This window comes from Aulonocara sp. 'chitande type north' Nkhata Bay, linkage group LG3 (genome assembly GCF_057382095.1).
Source record: "Aulonocara sp. 'chitande type north' Nkhata Bay isolate Kocher_YH1m ecotype deep benthic linkage group LG3, A_spYH_male_GT1.1, whole genome shotgun sequence".
NCBI classification, from domain to species: domain Eukaryota; kingdom Metazoa; phylum Chordata; class Actinopteri; order Cichliformes; family Cichlidae; genus Aulonocara; species Aulonocara sp. 'chitande type north' Nkhata Bay.
This window is the reverse complement of record NC_141346.1, coordinates 67796332-67808151: the sequence shown is the minus strand read 5'-3', so window position 1 is coordinate 67808151 and position 11820 is coordinate 67796332. Positions and strand designations below refer to the sequence as shown.

The following is an 11820-nucleotide window of genomic DNA, read 5'->3' as shown; positions in this document are numbered from 1 at the left end:
TTAGAAGTGGCGGTACTGAGTACCGGCGCGTACCGGCCCACTTAAAGCACTGCCTCAGTCTGTCCTCACTCTGGACACTTGCAGTTGTCACACATGGAAATCAAATGTGTGATAAGCTGCAGGATTCAAACACAAGTGTAACTTATAAATACATGTTCATACTTTTATTCCACAATCAGAGAGAAAGAAACAGAGAGAGAGTGCAGGACAGACAGACAGGTGACAGTCTCAGGTGTATACACTGCTACAAAACAGCACAAAAGAAGGAGGATTTAGTGTTTGTGTTATTACGAAACAAGAAGAGTTCCAGATGGTGCAGTGGACACATGTGTGACTGCTGTGATTAAAGCATCTTTCTTCCAGCTTAACGAGTGAACCGTCAGCTCGTTCAAACACACGTTAAAGTCCGTTTGGCTCGACACCACCGAACAGAGGCAGCAATATAACACAGCTAACATTAACAGTGCAGTGGATCCTGCTTGTGCCGTGATATTCAGGACTGCAAACCAAGCAGCATCACTGACTTTCAGCTTGTTGTGTTTGTGGATATATGACTGACTTTAATTATCCACAAAATCATCACAATCTCTGTAAGATTAAGGTCGACTATATATATATTTATTAAAGTAAAGGCTTTAAAACCAAGTTAATTCTGAAAGTACAGACATCGCTAATGTCAACTTTCCCGACATGTGGCCAACAATAATGGTTTAATGTTTTTCATTAAAAAAATATTTGCGCATAAATAAGTGACATAATATTCAGTACTTACTTCTGAAAGTTTACTCTTCCTCCGCTCCGCTTCACAAATTTTTTTTCCGGCAAAATTATCCACACCACCACCGCACTATGAAGTCTGGGATATGTTGGGCCATGAAGGCTACACCGACCCATCCTTAAAATTCAGGGAAATTAAGGACGCATTTCAGGGCCGCATTTCGGGCAGCCTTTGAATTGGGAAAGCCTTCTCTTGTCGCTGTGACGTAATCGGCCTTAAAATGAGGCCTTTAAGGCTGAAAACCCCAAATCCGGTCATTGGTACTTCCTGGCTTGTGTAGTTACTAGGTAACAAAAGCTCAACACTGCCCCTAGCGTCCTGGAGCACTTCCGTTGTGTTTTGGAATTTGCAAGTGTTTTTGAGTTTGCAAGTGTTTTGGAGTTTGTACGTGTTTTTTAGTTTGCAAGTGTTTTGGATTTTGCATATATTTTGGAGTTTGCAAGTGTTTTGGATTTTGCAAGTGTTTTTGAGTTTGTACGTGTTTTTGAGTTTGCAAGTGTTTTGGATTTTGCAAGTGTTTTGGAGTTTGTACGTGTTTTTTAGTTTGCAAGTGTTTTGGATTTTGCAAGTGTTTTGGAGTTTGTACGTGCTTTGTCTCTAGGGGCCACCGTATGTTCCAAATGAGAGATCAACAGGTAGAAAATCACAACCTAGTAACCAGTAAGACCGAAAAAGAACAAAATAAATAAAATCCCTGATCCTGGAAGGTCCCTCAGACCGCTGTGTGCAGAGAGTAGGAGTGTAAAATTTTTCAGCAGAGTCTGATGTCTTTGTCTTTCAATGATGAGCAATAATAATGAACATAGATTCTCTACAACAACTTTATTGTTTTGGAAGTATTAATATATGATCCCAAAACTTCTACATCAGACCAGCAAAAATCTAGTATTGAATCTTAGCACAGTCATAAAAAACTATTTGCTAAAAGCATTTTTGCAGCTGAATATTTTAAATTACAGTTAGGATTACTGGTTGGCTGTTTCACCTGTAAGACATTAAAATAACATGCTAAGGTTTAATAGTCTATAAGGAATGCACTCTGAGGCCTGGGCAGTGTTGTGCTAATAAGAGAAGGTTTGTGTGTGCAGTGAAACAGTAATTTTTTTATTTCAAAATTTATTGATATGTTTGATCCTTTCTGAGCTTCGTTAATGAAGCAGTCATTAGAGCACCATGTCCGCTATAATAGTTCTGTAGTTTGATGCTTGAGTCGTTGCAGACTTGTTGAAACTCCCTCACCCGTCAAAGCAGCGTCTTTGTTATTCGAGTCCAGCAGATGGCAGTGTTTCACTGTCTGACGGCTGTCTGAAGCTTCAGCTGGATTATCCGTTTAAATGAGATCGTTTTATAAAACTTACAACAACAGGCCTGAACCTGCTTAGCTCCAAAGAGCTGGCTAAACGATGAAGTTTAACAATTTCCCAAAAAGCTACACAAAGTGAATTTTCATATAAGACAAGAAGGAAAGAACAGGGTGTGACGTGGAAGGGGCACTCTGGCAAACAAATTACTGCTTTTATGAAGTTACAAAACTCGCAGTCTTGTTCACGAGTGATCAGAGAAGGGAACAGGAGATCGACAGATGGATTGGGGCTGCGGCTGCAGACTCTTTACCAGTCCCTCTTTACCAGTCGATTTACGTCCTTACCCTCTGTCACAACGGGACTGAACGGACTCACGCGTAGGCTCTGAGTAGGGAACAATAAAGGTTTTTTATTTACAGAAGCACCAGGTGATCTATTTACACAGTGGGGAAAAGACGGGTTCCAGGAATCCACACACGAACAGGAGGGGGGAAAGACACTTGCAGTCCACACACGCTCCAAAGTCCTCACTCCATCCACGCTCCACGCTCCTCTTCACACTCCACAAGAAACACAAAAGCTCGCTCCAATCCTCACACACTTGATCACTCAGGTAACACAGGGGCAGGTCCAGGGAAATCTATTCACAGAGATGCAAAAGGTTACTGTAAGAAGATCGCTAGGGAAACACGAGAACGAACTGAGCTGGGGTTAACACTGACGAGAGTCGGCAACGGTCCAGCGACGAGAAATACAGGGCTGCCATCTTATAAGGGGACTGGAACACTGTTGGGTGATGAGCCACAGGTGTCACCAGGTGCGTGGGCCAAGGGCAGGAGCCCACAGATGAGCTCCGCCCAGGCAGTAAGAGAAGGAGGGAGGGAGAGAGCGGGGACAAAATCAAAACAATAAAACACATGTAGCCACACTGAGGCGACCGGGTAGACACAGGGACCCTGACACCCTCGCCTTTTTCAGAAATGTCATGTATGAAAATCTATAATAACTCCAGTTATATGGATATCAATATCCTCATAAGTGAGGATATTGATAAAACTGATTTTAACTTTTACTGATTTCTGTTTAGATATAAATTGATTCAAAGTGGTCAGATATGCAGATTCTGACCTTTCCTCTGGCAAATATATAAACTCACTGAAAACAGTTTGACTTTTCAGAGAGTTTCCTATCTATCTGTATTTTTACTTTAATAGTTAAGCACGATTAACATTTAGGAAACAAAAATAAACAAGTTAATAAATGAAATGAAATAATACTGATTTATATATTCACTCTGTTTACTTTTTCGATATAGAAATACAATGAAGACTTCCATTTTCCTGCTGGTGGCGCTCTCTGGCACTGTGCTCTGCATGACTAACGGACGTGTTCAGAAATTCGAAAACCAGCATATCATCAACATGATCCCACAAGGGGGATGTGATGATCTGATAGCAAACAGAGATAATAATGGTAACTGTAAGCGCAAGAATACCTTTATCATTGGTGACTTTAATCAAGTTAGAACAATTTGTGATCCAAGCAATTGTATCAATGCAAATACACAGCAAATTCAAAAGTGTTAAATATATTGGTGTTAGTAGACTTTGTGCAAAAGCAGAGTTAATTTTACTCTAAGTAGAGTCACTTTCTTTTAATGTAACTCTGAGGTGTAAAACATTAGTAGTTAAAATCGAGTGTTAAGAATGAGTGTTTCTATATTAAATCTGGAGGTGTCAAAATGGAAACATTAACTCTTGACCTCTTAACTCTGAACTCCTAAAGGGGCTATGACACTAATGGAGTAAATTCATAGACTCCGCCCCCAGCAACACAGGTTCCGAATGAAGCTGAAGGGAAGCCATTTCAGAACATTTAGCTCTCCATTTTTCTGAGTTGTTTGCCACGCCTGGTAATTCATTTTTTCTGAGATTCTTGTAATTATTATTACTACTACCTTTTACTTCTGTGGCTTTTTTGAGTCGAGACGAAGCTGTGTGAAAAGCATTAGCACGTTGCTCGGTGATAGCATAAAAATCTGTTTTAGCTAGCTGAAATGTATCGTTGGCGGGCAAAAGACTTGCATATGAGTCTTCAGTCATTTTTTTGCTAACTCAAATACACTTAAAACAATGTTTAGGTTGGTATAAAATTATGGTGGCACTTAAAGCCTGAAAACTATCTCCCACATAAACCGATATAGTAAACGGCAGTAGCAGATGTGCTGACTGGCTTCTATGTTAATATTTAGATCTTTTCAGAGTTTTGTGCACTCATTTTAGGTAAAAATTAAAAAGATCAAGGCTTATAATTTATTACGGAATTAACTATTGTCTGTCTTCTTCAGTTGTTATAGAGAGCATCATTTTAACAAATGTGATGTGGGTAGGGCTGCCACAAACAATGATTTTGATAGTAAACTAGTCACCGATTATTTTTGCAATTAGTCCACTAATCAGATCATGCATCAATTGGACGTAAAACGTACAGCTTATTGCACCAGCAGCATCTGCTCTTATATAACTCTCATTAGATTACAGCTTTAAGTGTATAAGGTATGTGCTAACTAAAGATAAAGACAAGATGATAGTTTATTAAATTTTAATTAAAGGTGCAGAGTGTTTCGGTGGAGTTTAATAAAGTCAGCCGTTTTACTCAGGAACAAATAAAATACTGAAAAAAGCCAAACAATAAAATTTTTAAGTTATCTAAGTGACTTATATATCATGTTTAACCTGAGTAAGGCGGTGGGTTTGAAAACGATCTGCCGGGAGTCCGGTGTTCTCACGGCTCTAGTGAGCCCAGCACCCGGCTCGCTATCAAGCTAGTGGGTAACAGACGTCTCCGAAAACGTCGGAGCGCTTTTGAAAATATGTGGTGTCTTGATAAACTGAGCAGATATTTGAGGTTTACACAGCTACATTCTAGCCTGAAAACACGTTAAACGTTTATTTTGTGACCCAGAAAGAATAATAAGAGTAATATTAAAACTAACTAGCTGCCGCCATTGTTGGAAACTGAGCTGGGCTGCGCTATGAATTCTGGGACAGAGCTACTTCTTCTTCTTCGGGGTTTAACGGCAGCTGGCATCCTTGTACATGCAAGTGCTGCCATCTTCTGTTTCAGTCCGTTATTACATCCTACTACTTATTCCTGCGTTTTTTGGGATTTTACAAAGCGACTTTGATAGTCGACGTAATCGTGACTATAATATTGACTTGAAAGATGGACAAATTGTTTAGTATCTAGAATTCTCTTTTGGGAAAATGCTTTGCTTAACACAAGTTATGGATCATGATTCTTTTTTTTTTCAATTGATTACCAGGTTATTTGTCCAATTAATTACTGTACAACTAATTTTTTTTATTGAATCTCCACACAGGATATGCTTGCAAAGGTGGAATATGGGGGAGTGCAGAAGTATGTCAAAGTTCCAGAAAGTGATGAATGCTTTCATTTTCACCAGTTTCTTAAAGATGGTTTGTACTCATGTGCAATTTAAATGAGTATAAAATTATCACCTATAAGTGATCAACAGTAAGACTTGGTGGTTTTAATAGTATAGTGACATTTCGGATTTCTTTGTTTTAGTTATGGACAAGTTCAGCTTGCAGCCTCAATTCTTCACAGAAGGTGTACTCATCCTCACTGATACCTCTGACACTGAAGTTGACGCAGACATTTTTGATGAGCTGGTAAAGTCTGGAGTTCGAGCTTTCAAAGTTGGATATAGAATGCAGACAGCAACAGGTACAGTAGATCCATAATAATTTAGAGGGGTACATTTCTTCATGATCTTCAAAGTTTACATGAATATTAGCCAGATTTAACAACCTTTCAGATTCCAATTTTCTTCTTTGAAAAACTGTAAAATGCTTTTACATGTTGAGAGCATATTACATGCTGTTATCAGATATAATTTATGTGGTTGAACATTATTGCAGTTGTTGTGACTTCTCATATGCATTTTGCACATTTTTTTCAATGCCTTTTATGTCCCTTTTTTTCCCTTTAAGACATTGAGATCAGTGTGGTTGACGATGAATCAGAGTCATCGGTACAGCCAATCCCTCTTGCCCTCCTGACATCGCCAGTTTCATTGTCAGACCATCCATCGTCCCCAGCTTCTACCAGTTCATCAGATTCAACTATGATCCTCAAAAGTACAAAGAACAGGAAGAAGGGCCTACAAGAGCTTGATCGCGATGAAGCGAAGCAGGTCAAAAGCAAAGCCTAAAGCAATTTCCAGTGCTTAACAGCATTTTACAAACACTAACTTTTTTGTATAATTTACTTCAGTTTAATCAGTATGACTTTTTTTTTTAAACAGAAGGTGTGTAGTGTCCTGAGCTCAAACCCAAAGGGTGAAGAAATTTTCAATGAATACGACAAAAGTAAAACACTGTCAGATCCAACTCGTCGACAAATGGTCAACATACTGGTTGCAGATATGATAGAATCACAATCACAAGTATTCTTTGATGATCATAAAAACAATTGTCGAGTGAACAGAAGAGCAATAGAGTTTTTGTTTTTGAAAGGAGGATTCCGCCCATAAGTGTTCGGACTAACTATGCACTGGGGATTGCAACGCTTTTTCCATATCTCCAAGATCCTTACTCAAAAAATGGCTATGTAAGTGTTATCTCTGAAACGCAACATCTCTGTAATTTATACATGTTGTTAAAGTGGTACCAAATATGCATACCTTTGTTGCATTTTTTTGTTGTGTATGTTTTTTGTTTGTTTTTGTGTGTGATTGATATGCATGCATGAGCAGGAACATTACTATGATCCGGAGGCTAATACTGGCTATCTTACTTGGAGACTCAAGACTGTCCAACGCAATACCTATGATGGTGCTAGTGGGTGTCCCAGGCCAAACTTCCAGCACAGTCCAACAACCCGAAGAGAATCTTTGTTTGTTAGTGGACAGCTTTTTGGTGAGGAGTGCAGAGAGGCTCTGTCTGTTATTAGACACTCAACAGATAGGTCTGTGGTTAAAGAGAAGATGAAAGCTACTTTTGAATATAGACAGAAGCTGGTACATGACCCGGATGCAACATCATCAATCTTGGATGTCTTCCCTCGTTTCCTTGATACACCGGGGTTGGTGAGTATATTTTTAGACATTTCATGATCTGAAACTAAAGATAACATTTTGCCAAGAACACTTAAGTAACCAGTATTTGGTTCCTGTTTTGTCTTATTAATAGATTGATCAGGATTTTGCAATGATGCTTGGAGATGAGGCCTCTGGAAGATTTCTTACAAAATGGTCTTCGTATTTCAAGCAAAAAATCATCGCAGAAAGCTAGAGCTGGGCGATATGAGATTTTTTCATATCACGATATGTTTTTTTCATTTCAGACGATAACGATATCTATCACGATATAAGCCAAATAACTATATTTGTGCCGTTGCTCACAAGTAAAATGTGAAATAATCAGCAGCTTGTTTTTATTTAAATATTTATTTCCTATAATAAGTTCAACAGGGTAGATGTACTTAAGGAACATGAGACTTTTTCAGATAAATAAAGGCAAATATTGCAAACTACACAAAAGGCAGCCGCTAAAGCGTTTAAGTTTTAAAATAGAACAAACGAAACAGACTAAATTGTCAATTCCACTTAGAAACAAAATATTAATTCTAAAAATAAATCTTAGTTTGTTTTACAGAAGAACAGACAAAACTGACTAACTTTTGTCAATATCAAATAAACTGAGAACTAAAAGGAAATTCTCAATCTCTCCTTGTTGTATAGCTGAGCTTTTCAAACAGTTTTAACAGTTACTTTAGTCTGACAAAAGCCGAATGACGAATTAGCGCTTCCAGTCAGAGACTGAGGCTACGTCCACACGTACACGGGTATTTTTGAAAACGGAGATTTTCCGTTTTCGTTTTAAAAAAATAATCCCGTCCACACATAAAGGCAGAAATGAAGGAAAACGCTGCTATGAACATGCCAAAGCAGCAGGTGGCGCTAGATTCCTAACCGTGCAGAAATGTTGGCCAATCAGAAGTCTAGAAGCCTCGGTGGGAAAAAGTAAACAAAGCTGCGGCATAGAAGCAGAACCGAGTCGTATGTGTGGACGGACAGTAACTGTGTGTATATGTAAGCATTTAAACACTGCAGAGAGTAGAATTAACAGTAACAGTATTGTAGAAATTCATTTCACCGAAACAATAACGTGGCGCACAGTGTGACGCATGCACCAGTTTATTGTATTTCCAGACTTGCTTTCGGCACAATTTACAGTGCACGCTACTCTGTTTTTGTCAGACTTGAAATAGCCGAAATACCTTCACACTACGGAACTTCTATGGCTCTTCCGTTCGACAATCTCTCCGGCATTGGAACCATCATCTGGTTTTTCTTCGGTCACGCTCGGTTGAATTTTCTAGTCGGCGCACTCATTTCCTCCATTACGCGCTGGCTCCATTACCAGCTGGCTGCTTCCCAAACAAATACACGTGCGGCTTGGCACTTGTGCTGTACGTAACAAGTCACGTGACGTGACGCTGTGGCTGTGATTGGTTCGGCTCTGCGCTACTTAATTTGGATTGGCTGACCTTTTTTTTTTTTTTAAGAGGGCAAGAGCGGCGAGGTCTATCGCGATAGCTTAATTTCTCTATCGAGTAAAAGTTATATCGCGATACATATCGTTATCGTTCTATCGCCCAGCTCTACAGAAAGCCAAAGTCTTCCATCAAGTCCTTGTGTTGAGGAGTTACGATCATCTTTTGATACGGAGGCTTCAAATGACTGGGGTAAATTTGGACAGTGTTTCAGTATATAAAATACTTACATTTCCATTTGTCTGTCCTAAAACAGTTAACTGAGTGTAAATTGACTAGTAAATTAGTAATTTATGCATCCTTGTGGCTGTAAGCATTTCCAGAAATCTCATCATTTAACTGCTTATTTTCCAACTGTTTTCTAGTTCATGTTTAACCTTTTGTCTCAAATGTGCCTTTTGTCTTTAAGGCTGGGATAGTGCCCCCAACATCAAAAGGCCACAAAAAAACAGCAAAAATTAGCTCTGCACAGGCAGCCAATCATCTTGTGAGATTCATCAAGGTATGCTCTATTACTCTACTCTAATTTTTTGTAAAAACTGTTTGTAATTAATGATTTTTGGTCCATGGTGAACCACAAGATAAAAACAGAAAAGACGCAGTAAATTAATTATCTTTTGTGTATTTGGTATGAAATCATGCTGTATCTATAGATATCAGAAGAGATAAAATCTGGTATGGCTTTCCTTTCCAAAAGAAGTTAATCCACAGATTTGGGTTCAGCACACACTCATTGCCCCTGCAAACAGAAGAATGTGAAGTTCAAAAATAAAGCATTACTCTGTTTTATTCTACTTGGATCCATTTGTGTTAAGACGGGTTACTTGCTTGGGCCCACAGACCTCATATGCAAGCCAAACAGTTGAAAAGAAAATTTTACTCATGATTGAAATGTGCTATTCAAATTCCAGGAAGGAGTCAGCCTCACTACTTTCCTGGAGAAAGCTAACACCAGGCAGCCCTTCCTTCTCTGCATTGGTGAACAAAAGAAGAACATTCAGAGGTTCTTCATCGTTGTAGACCAGAAAGCTATCCCATGTGAGGCTCCAACTTCAGTGGCTGCTTTTGATGGGCTTTTCAAAGCACACTTTGTCTTCAGCCTCTCATATGATGAAGCTCTTTCCAGTTTCTACACCTTCATTCAAACCACAATCTACAACATTGATGTTGGAAACACAAAAGAAAGCCCTCGAGTCAAGGAACTGAGAGCACGTCTGCTGCGAGACCGTTAAATGCCCGCAAGGTCCACACGCTTTTAGGAGGAAAAAAACTGTTTGACAATGTTCAAATGCTTTGTTTGTAAAATGCACCACAAAAATTGTTCAGCTCTTTGTCAACATTTAAAGTTTCATCATGGTTTATATCCAAACAAGAATCTGCGTTTAAAATGTGGAGAGCAGGGATGTCTTTCATCTTTTTGTACTTACAATGGCTTTAGAAAACATCTTCATAATGTACATAGTCATTATCACGATAAACATGTAGGGATGGAACAGGAAGTTGCCCAACAAACACATTCTCTAGGAGACTTTTAGTGATCAACCATCTACTTCTGCATCTGTATCACAGGTTCCCACTGTTATTTCACAGGACTCGCTTGTTGGAATGTGTGGATCTATTGTCGCTCACTTACAAGCTTCTGGTCTTACTGAGAGTGCTGTTCAAACAATAATTAGTTCTGTTGAGGAAGTTGTCAGTGATGTTCAGAGTCAAGCAAGAGAAGTAGTACTCCAAACATTTTCCCCTGATAGTAAGGAATCAGACATTTACAAAAAAGTTGAGCACAATTTAAACCAATTAGATAACCCCTTTTCAAAATTTAACACTGAGAAAAAAAAGACAGAAATATTACGATGAAAAATGGGAAATAGTTGAGCCTAAAGAATTTGTACTTGGTGTAAGATTGGATACACGTAGACATAGAACTACAGGGGTTTATAGCGAAACACCTGTCAGAGACAAATACATGTATGTGCCCATTTTAGGTACGATACATTCAATTTTCAAGAATAAAGACATTAGAGAATGCTTCTTGCATGAGAAACAAACACAAGCTGGGTTATACAAAGACATTAATGATGGATTATATTTCCAAAACCATCCTCTGTTTTCACAACAGAAATATGCTCTACAGATTTTACTGTATTACGATGATTTTGAAACTGCTAACCCATTAGGTTCGAAGAAAGGGATCCACAAACTGGGCTGTATTTATTTCACTATAAAAAACCTCCCACCAAAGGTTAACTCTGTGCTGATGAATGTACATCTAGCTGCTCTTTTCTACACAGAAGACTTAAAGAAATATGGTTTTGAAGAAATACTAAAGCCTTTGATTGATGACTTGAAAATTTTAGAAACTAAAGGAATCCTGCTTCCCTTTACTGAAGAGCCAGTGTTTGGTTCTGTTGTTCAAGTTACAGGAGACAATCTTGCTTTAAATGGCTTACTAGGTTTTGTTGAATCATTTAGTGCAACAAACTGGTGTAGGTTTTGTTTAGTAAACAAGGAAGAAATTCAGTCTGTGTTTAATGAAGACAGTTCGGACATTGTTCTGCGCTCCAGAGAACTTCATATTGAACACTGTAATGCATTAAGTGAAGACCCTGCTCTCACTTCCGTTTATGGAGTTAAAAGATCTTGTGTGCTCAATTCATTGGAATATTTTCACAGCACTGACAATTATGCAGTTGATATAATGCACGATTTATTGGAAGGAGTTGTGCAGTATGAGCTCAAACTTTTTTTTCAATACATGATCAAAAATGGCTACATCTCCATTAGCACATTACTTGACAGGATACAGACGTTTAATTATGGTTTTGTAGAGCGTAAAAATAAACCAAGTGGGTTAAAAATAGACGATAACAGCAAACACTTAGGTTTAAATGCCATTCAGTCATTATGTATCCTATGCAATACTCCACTCATTTTTGGAGACATAGTTGAGCGGGACAATAGTCACTGGAATTTTGTTCTCCTGTTGTTGCAAATTGTTGATATTGTGTTATCCCCAGTCCTTACTGATGGCATGATATGTTACTTGAAACATCTGATCTGTGATCACCACAACATGTTTAAAAACTTGTTCCCTGGTAGAAAATTAATTCCTAAACACCACCTAACGATTCACTATCCAAGGTGTATTAAGAAAAT

At 38.5% G+C, this 11820-nt stretch overlaps 1 protein-coding gene across 1 annotated transcript; it reads left to right on the top strand.

The window, feature by feature from the left end:
- Positions 1–5467: 5467 nt before the first annotated feature.
- On the top strand, positions 5468–9896 carry LOC147336737 (uncharacterized). The gene is made up of 9 exons (XM_086286226.1): positions 5468–5561; positions 5674–5832; positions 6099–6301; positions 6413–6549; positions 6624–6717; positions 6863–7195; positions 7299–7388; positions 9074–9166; positions 9576–9896. The coding sequence occupies exons 1-9, from the start codon at positions 5468–5470 to the stop codon at positions 9894–9896; spliced, it is 1524 nt and encodes a 507-aa protein (XP_086142352.1).
- The last annotated feature ends 1924 nt before the right edge of the window (positions 9897–11820 follow it).